Below are 25,305 nucleotides of genomic sequence, written 5' to 3'. Positions count from 1 at the left end.
TCAGGCTTGAATGCCTGGCAATTGTAATGTTTTACCATATTAGGGTTAGCGCGTGATTTTTCTCCGGCGCCCCTGATGCTTCGTTCGTCTACCTTCCCACCGAGCCCCCGAAACAACCTTCAGGAACTGAGCATCTGGAATCGGCATCAGATGGTGCCGTAATCGTACCTCAGTCTCATTTCGGGACGACCAAATCGGAAGGCCAGGGTTTCACCTTGCCTGCGACACACTTTTCAGCACTGGCCGTACTCACGTGACGGCGCTCCTTGCGTCCTTGACGCTCTTCACAATCTGAGTGTCAAGATAGCCGTCAGTCAAGGGTCATCCGAGTCATTGGAAACATTCGTCAGGCTCTTAGTAAAGAGGACAATTTGATTACCTATATTACGTTCTTACACACCATACTTTACATCCTCCAAACGCGTTTACCGTTGTGCTTCTCAGCACGCTTGAGGAGTCTCATCATACTCTCAAAGATCCTCCTGGGGAGCGGCGCGCTGGGAATAAGGTTTGCGGAAAATCATCAGGATGCTCCGCCTCGGTTCCTCCCGGTTTCCCCATCGACAGAGTCTCCAATGCTCGAGGAGCATGGTGAGTATTCCCAAAGGATGCCTCTTCAGTCTGCTCCCGCGCATGATTTTGTCCATATAGCGGGGGATGAGTAGAATACTTCGAGGTTACGGACCGAGAAGGAATCTCTGGCGATTACGTTGACGATTTTCTCCAACTAGGGATACCGACGGATACCTCTGCGTCTTTGGAGGCTAAAATACCCTAGAGCCAATCTCCAACTTGCAGCTATCTTATAGCCTGCTGGATCGCAGTGTGGACCTGAATTAGACTCTGGAATCCTGGTCAATCTGCCACTCTGCCATGAGTTCTAACACAGCCCGGGGGGGATTGCGAAGAGCTCGTTTACCAAGGCGCAGCCTCGCCTCTTGACTGAGAGAACAGCACCATTCGCCCAATGGCAATTCAAGAGTACTGGGAACCACTTCCCTACAAGTCTTCTCCCACGTTGTTCATGCCTCCTGCAACGTCTCGTATCGGCGACAATTACCGGCTCTCAAGAAGTCTGTACCTTCACCGTGCTCTTCTGAACAATAATATCTGCAATGTCGGCAATTGACACATCCCCCATGATATCAAAAATAGCCACCGGGGCCTCAAATTCCCTCATAATCCAGTTTCTTAGCTCAACTGCCAGAAGCGAGTCAACCCCATACGCGGCGAGCGTTTTGTTGGGCTCGACATCCTCAGGGGAAATGGACATGGCACGGGCAAGCTTAGCGGCTAACGCGCGGAACGCAATCCCTGCGCGTGCTTGCGGGTCAGTAGACTGTCGGAAGAGCGATGCTACATCGATATTAGATCCCGCGACACCCGCTTTGCTGTTTGGACCTGAAGAATTTGCCTCTTCTCTAGAAGGGTGGGCAAACTGCGCGAAGAACGGTTGCTCGAAATGGGGCGGCGGAGGTCCTTTTCTTTCTCGGAGAATGTCTGCCGGAGTGCGGAGGCCGAAGAGAACCTGGCCGCTGGCATGTTGTGGTGTTTTCCAAACGGAGCAGTGCGGGTGGAGACACATATCCAGCAATGCGAGGAGTTCCCTTGATTCGATGGGCTGCATGTCGTCCGTTGCGTGGCGTTGACGCTGAAAGGCAGCTGTTTCAGCGATGATCCCAGCGTCTCGCATCCAACCTAGGTCTAACGAGATGGCCTTTTGCCCGTGGGCGGCCCGGTAGCGGGCGAGTGTGTCCTGGAAAGTGCAGCCCGCAGCATAATTGGAGCTTGCCATCTGACCCGTCACGCCTAGGAGGGAGGATAGAAGGATGAAGAAGTCGAGTTTTAGCGGGAGGAGGCGGTGCAGATTCCACGAGGTTTGCACCTTCGATCGCATCGTCGATTCCCACTGCGAGAAGGTCATTGTATCCTGGAATATCGCGTCTTGCAGGACCATGGCAGCGTTGATGCAGCCCCTTATTGGAGGCATAGAGCGGGCGCAGTCGGCCAGCACGCTCGCAAGGTTGGATTCAGACGAAGCGTCGCAAGGGAAAGCGACCACGTTGATGCCGGCCGTCCTTAAATCAGTTAGCATGGCCGCGGCGGTCTTGGAGGATGCACCAGATCGCGAGAGAAGGATGATGTTTTTGGCTCCGCGGTCCACCATCCACCGGACGATTACTCGCCCGAGACCACCGGCTCCTCCTACCACCATATAAGAGGTATTCTGACTGAAAGTCCAGGGCTCGGCGAGCTGAAGATAGTTAGCTATGTGTCCCTAAAATGAACGGGAGAGCGAAGGCTAGCATACCCTGGACATAGGCGACATAGGCCCAGGTCCATGAACAGAAGACTCCCCATTGAGGTTCATGGGGTTCTCAGGGCCGGGTTTTGTGATTTCAATGACTCCCTCTTCAATAAGGTGCATAACCTTACCCATCGCACGAACTCTTGCGGCAGGGCATAGGGAAGCTGGGTCAAAGAACGAAACAGAGATGTTCCTGGGATAGAGAGGTATCGGAACCTCTATGTTGGCATCGTCATTGATCCCTCCAACCACTATTACTTGCCCCCCAGGGGCGATGCATCCCTCTAACGTCCGTATATGACCAACAGCCCCTGCAAAAGTACCCAGGACAACGCGAAAACCTTCATCCTTCGCAGCGCACACTAGGCTTGATTCGAAAGAGTCTGTGTCGGTAAAGAAGATTCGGTCCTCCGAAACGTCTGGCATATTCGCGACAAGCTGCTTTTGCTCAAGCAAGGCGGTACCGAATACCTGGGCACCGTACATCCGGGCAATACGGATCGCTATTCGGCCGATGTCGTCGGCGATGGAGTCGATGAGAACGCGATCGCCTGGTCGAATGCGCGCCAGTTCGACAATGGCATAGTAGGCAGACAAACCGGGCGTAACAAGTGTTATGACGGATTCGAAAGACAGCGATTTTGGTATTCTGACGGCGTTTTTCTCCTCTGCGCGAGCATGCCGGCTCAGTCTTTCCGCCACCACTAAAATTACCTGGTCGCCTGGACGAATTGCGTCGCAGGCGGAGCCTACGTGGGCCACCGTACCGGCCACATCACCTCGCACCAACCGACGGGAATGGGGAGATTCGGGTCTACTAGGATATATATCGATTTCAACGAGAGACGGCTTGAGGGTGACGCCGTTCGGAGAGGACCGGCTCCGAGGTTTGTGTTCTAGCAATGCTCGAAGTGCTGTTTCGCCAGTCGTGTCCTTGACAGCACGGCCGGTCATGAGGAAGCCATCACGAACAATATATTCCACTTCTTTGGATGGCGACAGGAACGCCACTTTGAGGACCTTTTCGATATATCGTGCACTGCAGGCCCAATCATTTTCGTCTTCCATTGCCAGAGTGATGATGTGGCTGTCCGCCTGCTCTGCACGGATGCAGCGAAGCAGCCCGTATACTGCACCATAGTCCGGGTACTGAGGGTCAGATATACTTGTTCCCGTTACCCATAGGAGCTTCTTGTGCGCAGTCAGGTTTTTGAGAGATGCAAAAGTCTCTTTTGTTAAATTTGCTACTATTGGGCGGTTGTTGAGTTCGGCAATACAAACGACAATGACATTCGAGTCCAATGTATCGGGTTGTGTTGGGCCCGATCCAAATATACAGATTCTGGATGACCACCCAATATGACGGAGGTGGGCACTTAGCTGCATGGCTAGGTCCTCTTGTTGCTGTGAGCTATCAATCACCAGTACTACCTGGGGTTGATACGGTGGCGGGCACGTATCACTGGGAGGTATCGCGGTGGTAATGATGATGCTCATATTGTGGCATTCATCAGAATCATAATCACGGAGAACCACATCACTCCCGGAAAAGCTGTTGGCGCGCAGGCACTGATCCCACAAGGGCTCACTCACGGCAGCTGAATGTGCACGCCACTCCTCACGCGCCCCCCACCAGCCGGGAACCAAACCCGCCATAAAGTTTGTAGCCACGTTGTCCGGCTTAACAGGCTCGAGCAGAATGAGACGCCCCCCAGGGGTGAGTGCAGTGCGAACATTGCGGATCGTTGCTTCGAGATCCAGGGTGGCATGCAACACACTGCCCGCAATTACCAAGTCGTATGAGCCTGGTGACACCCCCTGACTTGCAAGCGGCTTTTCCAAGTTTAGGGTGGAGAATTCTAGGCGACCCTCCGCCTGCAATTCCGGCCACCGCAGGCGAGCTTGCTCGAAGAAAGCCGGCGATATGTCCGTGTACGTGTAGGTGGCGAAGCTGGGTGCTCCTGTGCGAGCCTCCCGCTCCTGAAGGGCTGCCAGCACATGGCCCGTCATGCCCCCGGTTCCAGCGCCCACCTCCAGGATGCGTAGCGCCGGATTTTCGTGGGCTGCTAGGTCTAAGTAGCCGGCTAGCCGGCCGTCGGCGCACAGAGTTTGGAATAGGTGAGCATAGAAGATGCGAGCTTGGTCCGATTCGAAGACCACCTGTAGGGGGTCGATCTCACCTGTGAGAATCTGAGATAAGTTGCGCGCGCAGGTGGTGTAGAGCGCCCAGGCGGGTAGTACGCTCTCTATCTTGGAGAGCAGACCCTCGAGCTCCGCCTCAGTCATGGTGACCGCTTCCTGGCGTTGGATGGGAGTAAGGTGCTTGCGAACATGGTGCTCCATCCATTTGACATGCTCCCTCAAGGCCTCAGGGACCTTCTGCCGGTCTAGGAGAGCGAGAGTGCGGGCGGTTACGCGACTTAGGGTATCACATAGCATGGCATGGTCTTCAACGATACCAGTATCGTCTGGGGAGGTGCGGCCACCATACAGAGTCTGCAGTTGCTGTGGAACAAGCAAACTGAGCTGTGGCTTCCACTCGACGCTGTATAGCAGCTGTTTTTCGTCCCTTTTTGAGCCTGTCTTACCGGACACTGCCGCGGTAACGGCAGATTTCACCGTGAACAAGACTTCCCCGTTTTCCCCTTGGGCGGAAATACTCCCTCTTTCTCCAGAGATACTTTCGTTGTGCGTTGCCGCAGATGCCAGTTGAATGTAGCGGGAGCTTTGCCCGCAGGACGCTGAAAACCAGGCGTCTGCTATTCTAACAGGTATGTTGGCCGCTGGGAGTTGACCCGCAGCCGCCCGAAGCACATGAAAAGCCTGGTCCAGGACAGCTGGATGAATGAAGCTGGCGGTGCGGTGCTTTGGGGCTATATCAACGCGGGCTACGGCAGTTCTTTCGCCATCCCAATACACCTCTTGGAGGAGCTTGAACCAGTCTCCGTACTGGAGACCGTTGTTTGCGGCGTCGTGGTATAGCGCGACTGAGTCGATGGGATATGTGCAGACTGCCGACGCTTGCTCATGCTGTTTCTGTATGCCCTCGAAACGCGAAATATCCCCGTACTCAACCTGAATGTTCGCGCGGTAACTCTCCTTCCAGCGGCCCTGGGCATATGTGAAGATGCTCACATCAAACTGCCCAGTGTCCCCACCACGCGTGTTGGCATGGCGTAAACAGACTTGTGTTTCTACTCGCTCAGCCCAACTCTCGGGGACAATAATGGGGTTGATGAAGTCAGCTTCTTTAACGAGGTAGCCTGTAACGCGGCTACTGTTCGGCGCCGCCCGATGAACTGCTTCCATCGTCATGAGTAGCATACCAGCTGCAGGGTAGAGGATCGTGTCGCTAATCTTGTCGACGTCAGCCACGCCTGGTCAACACACGCATAAGGACTTTCCTACCTTGTGATCCCCAATCCAAGGATGTGATTCAACGCTGAAAAAGTTCCTCCACCGAGGCTGGAGCGGGTTCCAATCCGCAACGCGCATACCGAGAGTTTCCCTGCAGCTGCTTCCACGTAACCGAAAGTCGCGGCTCAGACGTGACTCGGTCCAGTACGGCGAGCGATCGAAAGGGTAAGCGGGACAATCAACGAGGAACGGCATAAAACCATCGTCTTGCTGGTTGACGGTGTCAATGCGGACGGGGTAGCCAATGCAGAACAATCGCCCCGAAAGTTCTAGCATGCATTCAATTGCTGATTGGGACCTATGCAGCGTGCTCAAGTACCGGATCTTGCTTTTCCCATGGGCGAGTGTGTCGTGGATTGGTCGTCGCAGCGCCGGGTGCGGGCCTATCTCGACGGCGTCGGTGATACCATCAAGTCGTTCGGCAAGAAATTGGACGGCGTTAAAGAATCGAACCGGAGATAGCATGTTGTCAACCCAGTAACGCGCTGTCGCCAGCACGGATGGGCTAACGGGTTGCCCTGAAACGGACGACACCATGGGGACTGGAACATCCGACGGGCCTTGAGAGACCCCCTCTAATTCCCCCATTAGCGACAAATACTCCTCCGAGATGCTTTCCATATATGGAGAATGGTAAGCGACACCGCCTGTTCTGAGCTTCTGTGCAAAGATGCCATCCGCATCAGCTTGGGACTTGACAGCATCAAGGGCCCATTCTGGGCCAGAGAGCGTGCAGTTAAGAGGACTGTTGACGCAGGCTATACGGACGGCAGAGTTGACACCAGTTACCCCGATATCCTCCAGGTACCCGAACACCTGGTCCTCCGATAAATTGATTGACATCATAGCCCCCGGCGAGGTCAAGTTTTGGACACGGAGCTTCTGGGCCACTTTGCCGCGGAAGTACGCGACCTTATATGCAGACTCCAACGACAACGCCCCAATCGTATAACTTGGCTTGAAATTAGTCGTCCTGTAAATCACAAGCGCTATGGGGGTGGGCGTCATACGCAGCAGCTATCTCCCCCGACGAGTGTCCGATAACAGCCTTCGGAGCGACACGAAAGCTCTTTAGCAGCTCCACCAAGCCGATTTGCACCGCTGTGCAGAGAGACTGGGAAATTTCAGGCATATCGGTTTTATCGGAATGATGGAGTTCAGCTTGTATCGAGTGTTAACCCTGTATTCCCAGCCATAAATGAGGATGCCTACCGAGCAAGGACCAGGAACATCCGAGGGTTCTGTGGATAGCATCAATCCGTTCTATGGTCGTGGCAAACACAGGGTACTCGAGGAGTTCCAACCCCATTTGAGCGTACTGAGCTGCCTGTCCAGTGAATACAAACGCTAGTCCAACTCCTGTCGCGCTTCGAACCGCTTTAGCTGGCAAGATGGCTTTATCTCCTCGGCTGACAGCAAAATTCCTCCACAACATGCGCCCGCGCCTATTGGAAAGAGTATACGCAAGTCGATTGAGTCGATCCTGGCTCAAAGGTATGGTGTCGTTGAAGAATGAAGTATAAGCCTGTGTCAGGCGTTGTGTGGCGTTCTCGTCGGCTGCAGTCCAAATGAGTAACCTTGGGGAGAAGAAGGCCTTTTTTATTCCATTTGAACGCTTAGAGACGCTACCACTGTTTATTCCATTATGGTGATTATGATACTCATTTTCGTGAATTGCTATGAGGTCATCATCAGTCTTCGAATTGGGCTGCTCTATCCCGTTAACAGCACCATTCGGCCCCGTGAGGGAGGGCGCTTTTGCGATCGTGCAGTGATTTCCAGGTAGCCCTCGGTCGTGAAGATAATGGAGGGCATCGTCTAGTATTATGTGCGAGTTGGAGCCCCCAAATCCGAATGAGTTGACTGATATGCGACGTAGCCCGGGACCCGGCCACTTTACACTTTCGGAGGGTATCTATGCGCTGCCTGATTATTATTGTGATACCTATAAGAGCTCGAAGAACGTACCACGATATGAAAGAGACGGGCATCAATTTCAGGATTGATCTTTTCGAACAGCGCGTTCGGGGGAATGATTCCCTTTTCCAGGATGACTGCGGCGGAGGTCAACAAAATACACCGAAATGCCATGTGAGACCCCCAGGAGGCATACGGATAGCTTTAACAAGACTTGCGAGACCACTCGCTCCTTCAAGATGCCCGATATTGGCTTTGACGGAGCCCCTGCCGTGATTGTCTGTCAGCGAGTGGCGAAGCTGATATCATGCCGGGGACCGAGGCCAAATGACGTACACATAAAGAGGGTGTTCAGGAGACCGATATTCGCCGAATGCACGGCCAAGAGCTTTCACCTCGATTGGGTCGCCTACAGGGGTCCCGGTTCCTACCCGGAGTTTAGGACAGCTGATCGATCGAGGGTTGAAAGACGGTATGTGCGCTCGCTCACTCACCGTGGGCCTCGACGTAGCGCGTTTTATCCAGCGGCAAGCAAGCTTGTTTGTAGACGTGACGAATCAAATCCTCTTGAGACTGCACACTCGGCTGGGTCAGTACGGGGGTGCATCCATCCTGGTTCGAACCGGTGCCACGGATGACAGCGCGGATCATGTCCCCATCGTTAACAGCAGCAAGGATGGGCTTGAGAATTATAGCAACGACACCTTCGCCTCTGGCGTAGCCGTTGGCTCGATGGTCAAAGCTGTAGCAGAGGCCGTCCGGGGAGAGGAAATTCTGGACGGACAGCATTTGGAACACAGCTGGGTCAAGGAGCAAGTTTGACCCCGTCACAATGGCCTGCCCTTATTAGAAAGGAGAAATAGACTGAAAGGGGATAGTCATCTTGCAGAGCAGGGAAGCCTCACGCAATTGGAATCCCCACTATGCAGTGTCTTACAGGCCATATCTACCGCCGACAAGCTACTCGAGCAAGCCGTGTTTATGTGCATGCTGGGCCCACGCAGGTCGAAGTACCAGCTCATGCGGTTGGGTATCATACATGCAACGGCGTTTCCGGTCGCAGCGAAACGATCTATATTATCGGGGTCCATGGCGCCCATTCTGGCGTAGTCGTCCAGCATCGACGCAGCAAAAACGGCGGTTCGCGAGCCTCTAATCTTTTCCGCAGGAAGACCAGCTATCTCGATCAGCCTCATTGGAGTTTGGGTGAGATAGGGTTTCCCTGTCTCTCACCGGTCTCTAAGGCTCGATACGACACCTCCAAAGTCCATCGTTGAAGCGGATCCATGGACGCCGCCTCCTTCGCTGTGACTGAGAAGAAGGGGGCGTCGAAAGACCGCACGTCATCCGTAATGAAGTGGCCGGCATAATCAGGAGCCTGGACGAGGGGATGGTTCTGGTCAGTTACCAACGAGCTGGGAAAAGACGGTGGTAGCGTGGAGTCTTACAGTGCCAGTTTCCCCACCGAGAGAAGAGCCAAAATCCAAGCGAGACGAAGGCCATTCGGACTTCAAATTCCGGCGATTCTGAAGAACATCCCAAAAAGCGAGATCATCCTCGACAGCGGATGGGAATTTGAATGCATAACCGATAACGGCGATCCCTTCTAACCCGGGCATGTTTGACAGGTTGGAGCGTGCAGGGTGGTACCGTGGCTCGGGGACAGAGGACAGGGCTGATTGAGCAACGTGCAGGAGTGAAAAAGTACGTTTGTTTTTATAGTATTTCCCTCCGACGACAGCTCGTGTTCACAACGGTCTTGACCAGGGCACAGCTCCATCAGGAGCACCTCTTCGACCAATGACACTTCCACAGCCCGTGAGGCCCCTGTTGGAGGTGCTTCAGATTGATTCTCTTCGTCATGATATCCCAGCACCCTCAGTTCCCCGACCGCGACCGTGGCGACACGGGAAGGACTGAGAGGCCGGAAGGCGCCATCGGCAGTGAGCTGGGCCAGGGGCGGGGAAACAAAGTGGAGAGACGGGACGGGATTCGGCGCTATTTTCGTTGACGAGTCTTCTGCAGACACGAAAAGGCTCCCGTTGTTTCGAGTTCAAGGAGGATCAACATTATTAGGGCTTTGCGAGCGGGCGGTGAGCGGGCTCTCAAAGGACCGACCTCTTGGGGAGCACAAACTAATCATAATGTGGGTTCTACAGTGCTCCAAAAGAAAGACAATCATTGATTCGAAGCGGGAAAGATATTCAATAGGTGCCACCAACACGAGCATTTCTTGCGCCAGAAAGGCCTGGCTGCCTCCCTCCCTCGCTGAGGACGAATTGCGTGGTCTGAGTGATTGCCAGGCCGCGGGCGCCGTCATGCAACCTTTCTGTCGATTCAGACGGCCCCATTAGATTCATCTCCTTGGCTCTGTCAATTCCTGCGCGGTTGCCCTTGCCGCTCACAAAGCTTTCCGTTTGCAATTCGTAGCTCCCGTCGTAGGGTTTGCGCCCGCTCCCCTTGCTCATTTTCTTGAGCTGGCGGACAAGGCCAGTCTCCTGGATAATTTTGGGAATACACGGGAGGCAGATGATGAAGAAACCGCAGGTCATCTCGGCCATGGCCCAGAACGCCAATGGGCCGAGTGTGTAAACGGAGTCTGCCGACCTGCCGTGGGCGACGGTGACAGCACATCTGAAAGCGGCCGAAACGCAGGCACTGGATATTTCGTTAGTCTCCTGAGCTTTGAAGCTTGTGCGTCTCACTGGGGAGGGATGGCGTACAGCAAGCCGAGTCCGAAGATAAATGAGACGCCCAACCTCTTCCGCCACGACATCTTCAAGGTCCAGATGATGCGCTGCGGGAGCAGAAAGATCACCACGTCACATACGAGATGGATGCATGCCGAGGCTACTTGAAGCTTGTACAGGTCAAAGCAGTCGCCCTGGACCCGGAAATCGTAGATGGCTTTGTGCGGGATACACTGGAGATTCAACGCAACAATGATGGCGATGTTGGCGGTGATCTGAACGAAGATAATCGTGGCACAGCCGATCCAGAAAGGACTTTTTATTCGAGGACCGATGGGAGCAAATACTCGGCACCACTCGACCAGAATGCCCACTTTCAAGGCAGGAAGGACGCACGAGTAGCAGACGCCGAAGATGAGCACATACTGGTCGCCGTTAGCTCTCCTTCCGCGTGCACCGCCAGAGGCTTACTCACATACTGCGTCGGAATGACATCCCGAAGGCGTACATTCCATGTGTGGACAAAGTATCCTGGTGTTTCTATCAGCGCCAGAGTGCAGTACGTTGCACCCCAGAAACATCCCTATGACATCCATCAGCACAAACACAAGAGCCAGACCGGCATACAAGGCACTGGGAATGACCGACGTAGGCAATGATGACCAGCACTACAAGAGATTCTCGCGTTAGCAATCGGTATGAATGTGGTGCGAGAAGATCGGGCGGTATACCTTCTTCAACCTGGAATTTCCGCAACAAGAACACTCTGGCGTACCCGCGCATGAAAAAACACGCTGTGGCAAAGGCAGCGCACGCAGAGAGCACACCAATTGCAAGACCGTTCTCATTAGGGGGATTATCGAGCTGTGGTATCACGCCGGCCGGCGGCGCCAGAGCAGGCCCGTCGAGGTCCATGGCGAGGTGAGCTGGTTTGGCGGGATTCAAAAGTTCAAGGAAGAGTCGAGAAAGAATCGTCCGGTCTTATCCATGTGGTGTCGCTTGACGGTCAGGGATGGCCACAAGGACCATCTTCGGAGAGTCTCGCAATCCCGTGTCCAGCCCTTTGGCGAAATAACTTGTGCCGTCAACCGACAGGGGTCCGAATCCTTGACAACGGGAAAGACGGGAAGATCCCTGACTGCCTGACACAAGTTCAAAGAGACCAACAGCAATTTCCTCCTGTTGGGGTTCCGAATCCTCGGCGTTGGAGTCCTCCCCTCTCAAATCAGCGCGACCTCCTCCTTTTCTTTCTGTCGTTCGTGTCTCGTGTTGTCGCCATGCCAGAAGAGCAGGTCTATCACATTCACCCTCTCGGCTGGGAGGGTGATCCCGAAGAAGAGAGGTTCAAGGTATCGACGCTCGACTATTTGTCGGTGCAGACCTACAACAACTATGCGCTGTTCTTCCGCTTGGCCGATGGGGAGAAGCACAATGCTGTCGAGGTGCTCAAAGCCGGCCTCGAACGAACCCTGAGCCAGGCGAGACACCTTTGCGGCACAATCGAGCGCGACCCTTCAGGTGGTCATTCGTTTTACAAGCGGAAGGACAGCACTGTGCGGTTCATCGTGCAATGGCTCGACTCGGAGCAGTACCCATCCTTAGACGACATCGAGCAGTCGCACTTCTCCGCGGTTAAACTAGGGGATCTCAACCTTTGGAGTGTGCCCCCAATGACTTACGGCGAAAAGCCTGAAGCCAATCCTGATAACCATCCGGTTGTAGCGGCTTACAAGGCAAACTTCGTCCGTGGCGGGCTGGTCTTCATTATGCACCACCACCACTACTCGAACGACATCATGGGCTGGGCGGGTCTAACACACCAGCTGGCCGAGAACTGCTATGCTCTCATCAACAAAACTCCATTCCCGGAGTGGGATCCCGAGAACCTCGATCACTCACGTTTGATCAAGCCTGATCCTCCGGAGGAGGCGAAAGTCGATGGGCCTCCTGCCCCCCAGCGTCATCCGGAGCAGCTGCCAGGCATATCTCTGCTCTTCCACCTCCCCAAGAGCAAAGCGGCAGAGTTGAAAGCTCTAGCAAAGCCCCAAGACGGTAGCTGGGTGTCTACCTATGACGCCTTTTCGGCGTTTATCTACCGCCACCTCACTCGCGTCCGGGCTCCCGTTTTCAAGCCAGACACATCTGCTCCTCTTTTCTGGGTCGAGGCTGTGGATATGCGGCGACGCTTCCACAGCCCAAAGGTCCCTCCGCGTCTCCAGGGGAATGTCATGTCGGCGGCGATGAATACAACCGCACCTGTCACGCAACCAACAATCTCGGAAATTATCTCTGAATGGCCCTTCTGGAAGCTGGCCGCATATATCCGCGCGCTGACCAACAGCGTTACCCAAGAGAGCCTTGACGCGATGCTTAACATGGTTGCCATGGTCCGCGACAAGTCGACGTTGAACATCCGCATCGACTCCCAGCCTCCGATGTCTCTCCTCCAGACCGACCATCGCGACGCCAACATCACGGGCGCGAACTTTGGCTTTGCCTCTCCCATCACGTACCGCCACTTGCTGGACTGCGTGACAAACGGTGTAATCGTCATCTACCCGCCGCGGACGAACGCCGCCAATCCGGACGAGGGCTGCGAGTTTGCCATTTTCTACGAGAGGGATCTCGCACAGACTCTTATCGACGACCCGGAGTGGAACAAGTATTTCGAGTACAGGGGAATTGACGCTATTGACGCCGCTTCCTCGGTGTCGTAGCCGTAAATAGCCAGTCAAACAGTCACAGATAGTTACGAAATGAATATAGTCGGTGGCTTGGACCACAGTCAACTTCCGCTGTCGCGCTCAATAAATCTTACACATCTCCCCAAGATTCTGGACCTCCCAGTACCCCCTGACCATCTTCAAGCTCGCCGTAAACCGCTCCCCCTCCACCCACCCACAACCCCCAAACTCGCCGCATGATAAACAACACTACAAACAGCAGTGACCTAATCCTCCGAAATACACGTCAACTCCCCCCGCCCAACAAGATGCACCGACTGCTGCGTCTCAAACGCTGCGCGGGAGAACGAGACGAGCGCGTCTCTGTCCGGGAACGAATACTTGATCCGGGGCCCGTTCTCGGTGACGACGTTTTCGCCGTCTGGCCCCGTGGATGTCGCCGTCAGCAAGGGGAGGGGTAAGGACGCGAAGGAGCCCCGGTCGTGGGTGTCTGCGTTCCCGGCAGCATTTGGGGTTCTTTTCAGCCGGAGGATTTAGGCGACTTCGTGGGGAGTGGAGAAGGGGGATTCATGTTAGATTTCTGAAGGTGCAGAGTACGCAAAGGGCTGATTTATTACGGGTATTTGGGTTGAGAGATTCTTCCGGGGTTATATCTGGCGTGGGTAGGAGGAGGTAATCATTGGGGGCAGTGGATGGGGGGAATGTATGCAGCTGTGCAAGGTTCCCCCGACATTTATGTGGACACCACCATTGAGACCAAAGGCTGAGGACTGTCGGACAAACGATAATGCGCACAAATGCTTGTCTTCGGCCTTAATGCATATTAACTCAGGCACGGGCCTTGTCTTCCCTGCACACACGTATTGCCAAGTACTTTAGTTTGCGGGAGATCTCGTGTCGGAGAATAAAAGTATCATCTGTGCGCACGTTCCGTCGACGGCGGAGTATTGACCGGAATGATACCCATATTCCTTGTTTTCATGCCATAATTTGACGTTAGAGTCTATCTATAGTACGTATAATAAAAGGTGTGAGGAGTTAGGATAAGCTGTCCTTGATCTTATCTTGTTAGTTTTCAGCGTAGACCTCCCAGCTCTCCATATTTAGATCCCAGAGGCGCACTTCACTCTGTTATATACCAGCGAGGGAGAGAGTTGACAGTCATTAGGGAGCCTGAGGCGTTGGTGCTCTCGACGACGCGAATTGTAGGATATTATTGCTGAGAGGGGCGATATGGCAGGAAAGTAGGGTATTTTTCCGTAGCAAGCGGAGGGATGGTTAGTCGCGCCCCCGTCACCATATTACGGATGAATTGTGAAGTGTGCTTCACATTTAGTACGGAGTAAGGTCTGATACGTTCCCAGATTCAATAGCTTCATGGGTGGGAGCAATACATTATTACTTAGAGGCAGGCAGTCTGCTAGACTATCTGCGCTAGATATTGCGGTACTAGAATTGTCGACAGGATGACGACTATACGACTGGAAAGCCGTCGAGTAGAGAATATAGAAGCTTGGAGACGCAAGTATGATAAAATAATTTCAACGAACAACCAAACACACACACTCCACCCAGGATTCTGAAGCCTAATCCCCTCCGACTCCGGTGGACCCTTATGCACTGCAATCTCATCAGCACAGGCCGTCTTAAAGTCCAGGATTGTGGGGGGAAATACCTTTCAATACCCTTTCTCGCATGAAGGATATATCACATCAACACAAAACCTACATGTCGTAGTGGGTAAAGGCGGATTTGGCGTTATGGCTATTGCGAGTGATTGAAATGGCAGGGTCAGAATTGATCCCCTGCGGTGCAGGATGGGCTCGTAGCCAAGGGACGAAAGGTCGCCATCCTGCCCAGCACCGATGATCTTCTCTTCATTCGACTCTGCGTGGACAATCTCGTTCTTCGGCGCCATAATAACGAACCATCAGGATTTGCAGGGGCAGAACAAGGCCGAGATGCCAGGAAATCCGTCCTATACGTGCCCGGACCCAACACGAGCACTCGAGAACCGGTAGCAAAAGATGACCAATTGCAGTAAACAGACCCAGAGTTCAGTGCACCTGTACGACGTCATCTTCTTTCTGTCCTATTCCAAGAGGACCACCTCTTCCCCCGCAGTCAGACCCGCAGATCCATCGCTCTTGGCCTTCCTGGTATCTGTTTACGGTCGCGGGGGCTGGGGTAGTGGCTGTGTGCGGAGTTGTACAAATATGATGGACTGAATTGTTACCGTGCTGTCCGGATAGTGAATGGGAACAGAGACATGTACCTGTGATGTCTTTACTCGAATACTGCCAGAGCCAGACTGCTCGTCGACTAACTCCTCATCTAGTGCTTCGTCCAGTATTTCGTCCAGTACCTCGTCCTCCGGACTAGGCGCTTTCCCACTATTCAAATCCACAAGCTCCTGAATCCCGTGGAGCATATGGCGCAACCGAATGATCCGGATTTCGCGGTGCAGTTTCTCGAGTTGGCGATGGAGGATGCGGAAGCGCTTGTGAGGCCTTTCTTCATTGCCGGATAGGGCCTTGGTGGTGGGGTGCTTGAACCGTTCGAGAGATGGGAGGTGGCTCGATGGGTAGCTTGTGACGGTAGCCATTTTATTCATGTTCGTGAATGTGAGTGTGGGTGTGAGTTGGTCTGTTGTTTGAGGTTTTCCCATGTTTTCCATGTTGGTAGATTATGGGTTCAGTGGGTTCAGCGATAAAGAGCAGCGTGGTGGTAGAAGATGGAAGACTTGCAGAGAGCTTTGGAATCCCATATTACCTTTCCGTCATAGTAGAAATGGCATGGAATTGCACGCCGGCCAGAGGCAAACCGCAAACCCTAACTTGTCCATGAGGACGGCCAAATGTCGACGGCATACGTTTCCGACCACAACACCCCGTCACGCGCTCTATCAAACTTTTCTCCAGACAAAGGTGCTCCAGAGTACCTCCCTGTGGAACACTGGATTGTCGAGATACAGTTTGAGACCTGGTGGTCATGACGGGACGTCTCGTGCCGTCGGTTACTCAGGACTCTACGGGGACGCACCGGGAGGACCCGAGGGACACTTCATTCTGGAGGGACAGAGACCAAACTCAGGCTACCGGCATTGTCCCGCCTGATGCTCTGTTTTATACTTTGTCGCCTGGTCCCGTGGAATGCACTGGGATGTTATGGGAGCTTGACACAAGAATTTACGGGCCAGGATGAATCATATTTATCACTGCTAGGATATACTCATGCAAAAACGACAAATACGCAAACCAAACGGAAAAAAAACGACAATCCAGCAGAATCATTCAAAACCCAAAATCTACCCTAAACAAAACAAGTCTACACCAAACAAACTCTATAATGGATTCTTCCTCGGCCGCCCCCTCCCCCTCTTCACGGGCGGTGGGACCGGTGCCTCTATCGAGGGAATAACTACCTGAGCCTGAGCTTGAGTCTTCCTTCCTCGTCGCCCAGGCGCACCGACATTGGGCGTCGCAGAACGCGGCCGTCCACGCGGTCTCTTCGCAGCCGCAGCCGCAGGTGCAAAGACAGCAAGAGGATCAGGACTTTCCTGTATCACCACGCGAGCGGAATCAGTAACATACCTGCCATCCCTGTAGTAATCGCCCAGGTCACGGTCACTGTCACGGTGTTGGTGGCGTGGCGAGGAGGGATACATCCCCGATGCTGTTGCGATGGGGGATGCGGGGGAATAGTAATCTAGCGGTGGAGGGGCATTTTCGTCGTCAACAGGCTCCGTCCCCCACGGCGTGAGGAGGGCATAGAGCTTGATGAGGCTGTGGAAGTAGCCGAAGAGAATGTACCCCGGGAGGAGGAGGATATCCTGGTGTTCGCGGAGGAAGTACGGGGTTACCTTTATCAATTTTGACAGAAGGATCCAGCGGAGGAGGTGGTGGAGGGCGTCGTGGTCCTCTTTCGCTAGTTTACTGTGGTGTAGGGTGTAGATGAGGGCGGCGTCGTAGGGGAGGGCGAAGTTCACGAGGGAGGTGAGATGCACGGCGTAGATGCACCAGGGGTGGCGGTACCAGGGGGTGAGTTCGGTGAGGAGGGAGGAGGCATTGTTGCGCCATGCTATGCGGGAGGCCTGCAGGGATTGGGTGAGGAAGTCTGGACCTGACGAGGGGAGGGTTGTCTCGATCTGGGCGTCGTCAGAGTATTGGATTTTGATCCTGTAGCCGCTTCCTACGGTCCAGCGGGTTATGAAACTGTCCGTGTGGTCTTCTACCACAGCTGGGGCAGGGGCAGGGGCGGAGTATCCGTCTGTAAAGGCGTCGAGGAATTTGCGGTCTGTGAGGATCTCGGATCTGTGCGCGGAGGTGAGGCTTGAGACGGCAAAGACGCCGCCGTCGAGGGCGTTCGTGGCGCGGGTCTCGAAGTTCTGGCGCTCTAGATCCAGAGCACCGAGCATGTTCCAGAAGGATGCGAAGCTGAAGCCGCGCTCTGTGCGTCGGAGGCGCTTGTTCGTCCCGACGATGCCGATATTGGGGTTCTCGAGGGGTGCGAGCAGGGCAGGGAGGAAGCGGGCAGAGGGCCAGAAGACGTGGTCGTCAAGGAGGACGACGATCTTGGTGCTCACGTAGCCGAGTCCATGTGCGATTTGCATGCGCTTGTTGGCGATGCTTGATGCCTTGACGCTGATCTTGGTGTAGGGAAATCTTTGCTGGTAGGGAGCCACGATTGCCTTTGCCGTGGAGGTCATCTCGCTGCTGGTTGTGACGATGAGGACCACGCCCGGCTCGTTGATCAGGCACGACATCAGGCATTCTTCGAACCCTCGATGCTCAAGGTCATTCGTGGGGATGATAACTGTGCAGTCGCGCGGACGAACGGTGGGCTTCCTCGGCACGGGTGTTGGCCGATAAAGCCAGAAGGAGACTATGTGCACGACGAGTCGGATGTACCGGAAGAGAAACAGATAGACAAAGTAGTTTGTCATCGGATCTGCGTGCAGCTTACTCGCATAGCCTTGAGCGTCCTTCGGGAGGAAAGTGATGAGTGTCTTGACCAGGCCCTTCTTTGTAATGTGTCGCCAGAGCTTATCGCGGCATTTCCTGGGACAGTAGAACTTGGATGCCCAGTTGTGTAACCCCGTTACGGTGGCAACTGTCCCATTCACACGGCTCTGGACGAGGCCTTTTGCGGTGGTGAAGTGCTTCCGTCCCATCGCCAGGATGGGCTTCGTGTATGGCGAGATATACGGCGAGACATGGGGGGAGGTGAGTGCCAGAGGCAGCAGTAGTGCAACGAGTACGATGAGCATGTTAGCTGATAAAGTTGAATTAGAACCTGGAAGAAAAATAATTCGCCTCATCCTGCGTTGGGAAGGGCTTAGCATTTGAATCGGCCATCGACGATCTGTGAAAGAAAGGAGCGAGATAAAGGCCAGCTGAGGGTAAAGAGCCAACTCGATCCTCGCCGAAAGGGCTTTCGAGGCTACAAATGAGTAAACCAAAGGGAAATGGATTCTCCAGTTTCGCATTTGTTCTAAAATATCTACCATACAAAGACAGTCAAACCTGTCGACGAAACCCTTTGTCCAGGCCACGGTCTTTGTCCAACATCTGTATAAGGATCCTCCCTGCCTTCGACCCTCGACCCTCGAATCCTCCAGCCAGAAATGGCTGCACACTCTCTACGGCATGAATAGGCTCAACATCTACGACAAGAGGAACACTTGCAGGATGCATTCTTGTTCGAGTTCAAGCTGCTCCCCTTGAACGCAGCCCTCGACCGCAGATCGCAACGCACCCCACCCGTAGCTTCGAAATAGCACGGTACGATGGACTCCCGCCGCTGCTCCCCGTCACCACAAACAGCCGAAAGAACCGGGAACAACACGAAGCCATCATAGCAGTATGGGTTTTCTCTTGCTTACACCTACAGACGCACGCGAACCCGGAAAAGTTCTTGTGGCAGTTCTTGCAGACAGCCATCTTGGTAGTTTGGTTTGGCTTGGGTTGCGGACGGTTAGTTGGCTTTAAGGTTTTAATAGTTGCGCAGTGAGCAGGTGTTGTTTTTTGGGCCTGTGGTTTGGAGCTTGGGACTATGGATGCTTGGTTTGTTAGTTGGTGCTGTGGAGGGTTACGGATAGTACAGGTGCTGGGGTATGGACTCGCAGATTCTGCACGGATGATAGAGAGATCGGTCCTAGTTGTGTTTAGATGTTCTGAGGTTATGGACTCGCAGGTTCTGCAGTGTTGCGAGAAAAGGAAGAGACGACCGGCGTGTGGGTAGGATATTTATAGCCCACTAGCTTCTGCGGATCCCAGCTATTGTACTTATTACCTAGGTAATATCATTGAGATAAAGTAGATTTGGCTGGCTCTGTTTGCTTAATTGTCAGGACTGTTCACTTTCAGTTTGCTAAAGCTGTTTGTTGCTGTAACAATGGTAGTTGATGGGCCTGTCTCGAGAGCTCGAAGCTAAGCTCTTTGTAAGAGCTATGCACCAAGGGATGAGGGATATATTATCCTTTCCTTGAGTTCAGAAGCAGTAGTCGAAAGACGCTTCTTCCTGAGCGCGAACAAGCGATTTTGTATGCGACGAGATCGGCCAACGAAGGCCGTCGACAAGCATGAAATTTGAAAATGCTATTAAGATTACCCGTTTCCTGGCAGGCGGTTCGGAGGTCATTCCAGAGATATATAGCAACGGATGATAATCAAGAATCGTAGTAGAAAATGTTATATCATTCGTGTATCATAAGCGCTGGGAGATATACTAAATCACACTTTTCGTCATTAGCTCTATACCCCGTACCCTTCCTTGCTGGAAAGAGCAGGGAGAAAGGGAACAAAAATCAGAAGTCCGTAGATGAGCGAGGCAGCGTCCAGCACTGCTTCAGTAAGCCATGGCCGGGGCACTCAGTTGGGACTGGAAGAGCAGGAATAATCCACTTTCGGGCGATATCCAAGCTGGGTTGCGAACAGTCAGATCGTCGACATGGACGGTGCCGCCGCATATCCAAGACTCACGAGGTAACATCAACTAGGAGAAGTGAATACCCTCGGTATTGCAGCTGTGTAGAAGTCGCAGGAAATCATTCTCATCACACTTGTTTGCACGCGCATTCGCCAATCCAGCCTGGTCGAGAATCCGCTGGATCTTCAGCTGAATTAACCTCGTCACCAGATTCCGAGCAACCTGGTGTCCGGCAACCGTAATAATCGGGCCGGTCTGGGAAGCAGCGGCCGCACCCTTATCGCCATTCCCCACATCTCCCATGAAGATGTCCGCGTCGTCTTCATCACCCTCCGGCGCACCCGCCTCCTCAACACTATCCATATCCACATCCTCCGCCTCCTTCGACGCAAACTTCTCGGGAAACGGCGTCTTCCCAGTCAAAAGATCGACATCCGCCTCGGTAACCAACTCAGGGTGCATAGAAGCCCACGTAATCCAATTCCGCTCAATCATGGCCCGGATCTTCGTCGCCATAAACCCCGCGCGCAGCGTTTTGTTCTTCCGCACGAAGCAGATTCGGAGCATCCCGTCCCACTCGTCCCAGCTGATATCCGGGCGCTGCGGTTTCGGCTCGACGCGGACAACGCTGGATTCAACTTGTGGAGGGGGGCGGAAGTTATTACGTCCAACTTTCATAATGTGTGAGACGCGTGAGAAGAATTGCACGTTCACGGAGAGTCGGGAGTAGAGGGCGTCACCGGGGCGAGCGATCAATCGGAGAGCGAACTCGCGCTGAACCATGAGAACGCACATTTTCGGGGGATTCGGCATGGAGAGGAGTTTGAATATGAGGGGCGAGGAGATCTACCTGGTTAGCTGAACCACCAAGACACACAACCCGGAAACTGCGGACGGAGACGAACTTGATACGGCGTATTACTGATGCACACCTGGAACGGCGGCAACTTGGACAAATCCGTCTTGATGAAATCCCCCAGCACAATCTGCAGTTTCTTCTCCTTCGGCGTCCCCTGCACGCTCTTGGTCAATTCCGCCGCCATCCTCGGATCCAGCTCCACCGCAACGACCTTCTTCGCCTTCTCGAGAATCCGACTGGTCAGGATACCCGGTCCAGGACCAACCTCTAGCACCGTCTGGCTCGGCTGGACGTTCGCTTTTTCGACGATATTGTCGGCGATCGCTCCATTTTTCAGAATGTGCTGGCCGATGTCTGTGTTGAACTTGAAAATCGTAGACCCTGCTTTGCCGAGGGCACCGGACGCACCCTTAGGCGGCTTTTGATATGGAGAGGCGGAGGCTCGGGCGGCCTTTTTGCGCTGGACTTTGCCCATGGCGTCGTGAAGGTTGTGGTCGCGATGTGCAGATTTTCGGTTGTTGGGAGACTTTTTTTCTTATCAGCGGTGCGCATGGCACGTGATGATAAGATGATGGGCGTGCCTTCCCGAAGGGGATTCTCACGTGACAGTAGTGTCTCCAACCGGTTCTTCGTCTTGAGATCGCAAGTAACTATCGTTGACAGTTTTCATCAGTACACTGCTCAGAAATCCAGTTTTCCGTTATATTCTTGTAGATTATTCTTTCCTACTTACTACTTGTTTCCCTGTCAGTGTTATAAACTCATGTGATAGTTTAAGTTTGACCGACTGGTAGTCCTTCACAAAGTACATCCAGCTTCTTATTGTATTTCTTGACTATCTGAAAACACGACACCACCAGACTTGAAAACATCGATATGGTCAGCGCACATGCCAAATCCGGATCCCATGCCTGTGTGAGACACCGAAACTAACTATTCATTCGAATCCGTCACACTGACACGGGGCTCACACCACGAACAAGTCCCATCTCCGCGTTGCGCAACAGGGACTCCAGATTCAAATACGAAATCAACATTCCTCTCCGCAAACTTCTTCCTAACAGCAGCGTACACATCCAGAGTTTCTTCATACCCATACATTCGCTCCTGGAAGATAAAGGTTCTCAAGCTCGGGATCGGGACGGTCGCTATCTCCTCCGCCATCTCCAGTAGATAGCTGATGTCAGCCTGCCGCTCACTTGGCAGCATCGCCCAGGGACTGTACCGCCAGCTCGAGATTCTGAAGGTCTCCACACTCGCGGGGAGGAGCCACTGCAGAGCCTGTGCGTGGTGCATTCCCGACCCCTCCGCGAGGGCTAGGTTGTGGTAGTAGACATAGGATGGGACACTCAGGACGCGGAGGGCGTGGCAGGCCGTGAAGGACCAGGGGGCGTCGTTGTGTAGGCCGAGTCTGGTGATGGGGTATCCCCTGGGGCATCTTGCGCCAGAGGAGATGTGGAGTTCTTTGAGGTTGTTGGAGAGGGCCCGGACAGTTTCGGTGAGGGCGGAATGGGTGGTCAGTTGGAGGAGCAAGTGTTTACAGAGCTCGCAGCGGAGAACTTTGAGGCTTGCGATTGAGCGGGCTACGCCGGCGAGGTTTGCCAGGGACGCTGGGTCCATGATTTCGAGTTCGCGGAGGGACTGGGACGCGCCGATGGGGAAGGAGTGGGCGTGATGTGTGATGGGAGACGACGAAGCCAGGCACAGGGAGCGCAGCTTGGGGAGGCTGACCAATACACGCAGGAAGGAAGCTCGATTGAGACTGTCGAGGCGTTGCACCTCGGCTTGTTCCACGTTCTCGAGGATGTTGCGGCCCATGGGTAGCGACGCGAGGGTCACGAAGACGGTCGTGAATATCCACTGGAAGGGATCGTCGTGGGGGACAGTGCCGACGGTATATTTGAAGAGCGTGAGGTTCCGCGCACGCAGGAGAACTAAAGCCAGCTGGAGTGCAGCGTCTCGTGCGCCCTTCGCATCCGCGTCCCACTTCTGCACGAGGCGTTTCTTCTTGCCACGGACAGCACTCCAAACCGAATGAGACTGCCTTGGTGTCTAACCAGCGGAACCCAGGTATTATTTTCGTGGATGAGGAAGCTCTTCACATGTCCCGCAAGACGCGGCTGTAAGACCAGCGTGCGGTACAGACTGTTGAGCTGCAGCCCGTGAGAGATGTACACAGCTCGATAGAGCAGCGGCTGGACGGCGAAATAAAACTGGCGAGAGACGAAGATGAGGGAATGGAGTGTTTTGAGTGCGACGAAGAGCTCGTGGCTCCTGTGGCCTTTCTCGAAATAGGCATCTCGGTCGTGCACGATATACTGGAGGATCTCGAAGAGGATCTCATTGGGTAAGTGCGCGGCGAATTGTTCAGGGGCGTACTGGACAGCAAATGAGGGTGATAGATGAGAAATCTCATCATCAGGGGGGTCTTGCTGTATTACATCTGGTTGTGATACCATTACAACTGGGTGTGGTGGTCCAGTGTTCAGCGCACTCTGTGAGAACCCCATCTTTGAAGCATCGATGTGAGGCAAGGAAGGAAGGAAAAGAGGAGCTGTGAGAACTGAAGGAGGATTGTTGAAAGTGTTAGGAAAAGAGCGCAAATTTATAGCAATGTCTGTTGTCTATCAAGTGAAATGCCTTAACGCGTTCTTGACGCGGTATATGAGTGAATAACATTGACAGAAAGCAATAACACATTAACTTTAGCAGTGAATACAGCCTTGCAGGAGTACATCACCATCTTCCATTACAGGAAACAACGATGGTAGTCCTGCCCGACGAAAAATCCGATCCAAGATCATGAAGCATCAGGCCCTGCTCACGAGAGATCGACGTCGGATATAAGACCTCTATCCTCTTCAGGCATGGGAGTTTCTCGCTATCTCTGGCCAGCTGGTGGATCTTCATGCAGGCCAATAGATTTGGGGAGCGAAGATCCATGGTAAGGCATTCCAGCCGCGGGGGCAGTAGAGAGCTTAGACGCGGCTGCGGGGTGAATGTCTCGCAGTCGAGGAGCGCAAAATCGGGAATCTCGAGACGCCGGAGGCAGGGGAACGAAGAAAAGCTGGGAGAGTTGGAGGTTTGCTGTGGGAACTCCGGGACCTCGAACAGGTAGTCAGGGCTAGCCGTGATGCACAGTTCCTGGAGAGTATCCTGGTGATACTGAAGGCCCGCCATGAGAGGTGATAGGTTCAAGGACCACGAAAAGTCGGGCGCGGCCTCGAAGTGGAGAACTTCCAGCTCCTCAATGGCTCTGAAGGTATCCACGAGCTCATGAGTGACAGAAAACCATGCGCAGTTTAACTGTGATAGTCGCAACTCGCGGATCGTCGACAACCCGGCGTGGGAGGTGAGGATAGCTGAGGCCTCAATCTGGCCTTGGCATAGGGAATAGACAGGTTGCGGAGGTTTGACAGACGCAAAATGACGTCCATTAATCGTCGCGTGGTGGCAAGCAAATACGCGTTGAATATCTCGATCGTCTCGACGGTCTGCAACGCCTGGAACACACCACGAGCGCAGCAGCGAGCGAGCCGCCCGTTATTTCGAAACATGAGCCACGCGATCTTCTGTGAGACAGTCGGGTCTGCATCGAACAGGCGGAACGTTTTCAGCTGGGGCAGCTTTCGGAGGATGCTGAAGAGCTCGTAAGAATGCGTGTACAGCGCTGAGTTTACGCGTCGCCCGGTCACCGCGCCGTGATGGGTTAAGATACGTGGACCCGACGCCGCTGGTGTTACCCAGGAAAATAGTCCAATAATTGTAGGGTCTGTGCTCAACCCAAGGCGCTGGCCACTGTATGCCTACAACGTTGAAGTGTTGCACAACATTTCCTAGATGGGGTGACCGTGAAAGCATTTTACCGAGGGAGCGTTGCCCTGTGAGTGCTGAAAGAGTGACGGTCCGGCAGAGGAATGGCTGCGCGATATCATGGAATCGCCTGGACGCAATTGCGAGGTTCGCCAGTGCGCGAGCGGCACCGTGACGGCCCTTGTATTCACGCTTGATTCGATCGTATGGCTGATAGTCTTCGACATCTTTGGCCAAGTATTCGAATATTTGGAAGAGGAGCTCGGTGGGGAGGTATCTTGAGGGACGACGAGATTCGGTATGATCAGTAGCCATGATTAAGACACTTGGATTCGCAAGACAGACTGAATATGCTGAAAAAGTCGTCAGATGTAGCCTACGTATGGGTATGATGGTGGCTTGAGTGACCTTAGGCAGAATTATAGGCCACGTCGGAAGCAGCTTCCACCGCGCCTGTTCGCCGCCAGAAGCGTAAAGTGACTACAATGACTCCAGTCTCGAGTTCTTCGCAGTCTACGCAAGATTCGTGGCTCATGCTCGGGCCGGACCATCGGCCCTCGCCGAGTGACCCTGTCCAGGAACAGGCATTGGCGAGGAACGACGGTGGTGAGGACGGGTATTGAATCCAGGTCTATGAGGGAGGACAGGAATCCATGGGACACAGGTCATTACGGTACGCGGGGAGCT

General features: G+C 53.8%; 8 protein-coding genes across 8 annotated transcripts; 1 reads left to right on the top strand and 7 right to left on the bottom strand.

Annotated features, from left to right (window-relative positions):
* Positions 1-1,066: 1,066 nt before the first annotated feature.
* On the bottom strand, positions 1,067-9,261 carry BJX67DRAFT_383046 (type I polyketide synthase; the record flags this gene model as incomplete). Its single annotated transcript, XM_071033363.1, has 12 exons — positions 1,067-2,254; positions 2,312-5,665; positions 5,717-6,677; positions 6,736-6,886; positions 6,938-7,640; positions 7,694-7,779; positions 7,839-7,909; positions 7,979-8,069; positions 8,137-8,479; positions 8,548-8,819; positions 8,876-9,038; positions 9,091-9,261. The coding sequence occupies 12 exons, from the start codon at positions 9,259-9,261 to the stop codon at positions 1,067-1,069; spliced, it is 7,554 nt and encodes a 2,517-aa protein (XP_070884284.1).
* Positions 9,262-9,846: 585 nt separating this feature from the next.
* Positions 9,847-11,247, bottom strand: BJX67DRAFT_383045 (uncharacterized protein; the record flags this gene model as incomplete). The annotated part of the gene is made up of 5 exons (XM_071033362.1): positions 9,847-10,300; positions 10,366-10,757; positions 10,808-10,915; positions 10,960-11,000; positions 11,064-11,247. The coding sequence occupies 5 exons, from the start codon at positions 11,245-11,247 to the stop codon at positions 9,847-9,849; spliced, it is 1,179 nt and encodes a 392-aa protein (XP_070884283.1).
* A 148-nt stretch (positions 11,248-11,395) lies between these two features.
* Positions 11,396-13,117, top strand: BJX67DRAFT_187155 (transferase). Its single transcript, XM_071025265.1, has one exon. It carries the CDS (start codon positions 11,610-11,612, stop codon positions 13,047-13,049), a length of 1,440 nt encoding a protein of 479 aa, XP_070884282.1. The 5' UTR covers positions 11,396-11,609; the 3' UTR covers positions 13,050-13,117.
* A 165-nt stretch (positions 13,118-13,282) lies between these two features.
* Positions 13,283-14,934, bottom strand: BJX67DRAFT_383043 (uncharacterized protein; the record flags this gene model as incomplete). Its single annotated transcript, XM_071033361.1, has 2 exons — positions 13,283-13,506; positions 14,745-14,934. The coding sequence occupies 2 exons, from the start codon at positions 14,932-14,934 to the stop codon at positions 13,283-13,285; spliced, it is 414 nt and encodes a 137-aa protein (XP_070884281.1).
* A 249-nt stretch (positions 14,935-15,183) lies between these two features.
* On the bottom strand, positions 15,184-15,693 carry BJX67DRAFT_383042 (uncharacterized protein; the record flags this gene model as incomplete). Its single annotated transcript, XM_071033360.1, has 1 exon — positions 15,184-15,693. The coding sequence occupies one exon, from the start codon at positions 15,691-15,693 to the stop codon at positions 15,184-15,186; it is 510 nt and encodes a 169-aa protein (XP_070884280.1).
* A 666-nt stretch (positions 15,694-16,359) lies between these two features.
* On the bottom strand, positions 16,360-17,961 carry BJX67DRAFT_389502 (uncharacterized protein; the record flags this gene model as incomplete). Its single annotated transcript, XM_071034508.1, has 1 exon — positions 16,360-17,961. The coding sequence occupies one exon, from the start codon at positions 17,959-17,961 to the stop codon at positions 16,360-16,362; it is 1,602 nt and encodes a 533-aa protein (XP_070884279.1).
* A 1,381-nt stretch (positions 17,962-19,342) lies between these two features.
* Positions 19,343-21,302, bottom strand: BJX67DRAFT_359160 (dimethyladenosine transferase). The gene is made up of 2 exons (XM_071029652.1): positions 20,852-21,302; positions 19,343-20,792 (listed from the first exon to the last, which is right to left on the bottom strand). The coding sequence occupies exons 1-2, from the start codon at positions 21,278-21,280 to the stop codon at positions 20,013-20,015; spliced, it is 1,209 nt and encodes a 402-aa protein (XP_070884278.1). The 5' UTR covers positions 21,281-21,302; the 3' UTR covers positions 19,343-20,012.
* A 436-nt stretch (positions 21,303-21,738) lies between these two features.
* On the bottom strand, positions 21,739-23,315 carry BJX67DRAFT_383039 (uncharacterized protein; the record flags this gene model as incomplete). Its single annotated transcript, XM_071033359.1, has 2 exons — positions 21,739-22,812; positions 22,863-23,315. 2 exons carry the CDS (start codon positions 23,313-23,315, stop codon positions 21,739-21,741), a joined length of 1,527 nt encoding a protein of 508 aa, XP_070884277.1.
* Between the last annotated feature and the right edge of the window lie 1,990 nt (positions 23,316-25,305).

This window comes from Aspergillus lucknowensis (assembly GCF_044049455.1).
Source record: "Aspergillus lucknowensis strain CBS 449.75 chromosome Unknown BJX67scaffold_33, whole genome shotgun sequence".
Classification (NCBI taxonomy): domain Eukaryota; kingdom Fungi; phylum Ascomycota; class Eurotiomycetes; order Eurotiales; family Aspergillaceae; genus Aspergillus; species Aspergillus lucknowensis.
This window is presented reverse-complemented; position numbering and strand designations above follow the sequence as displayed.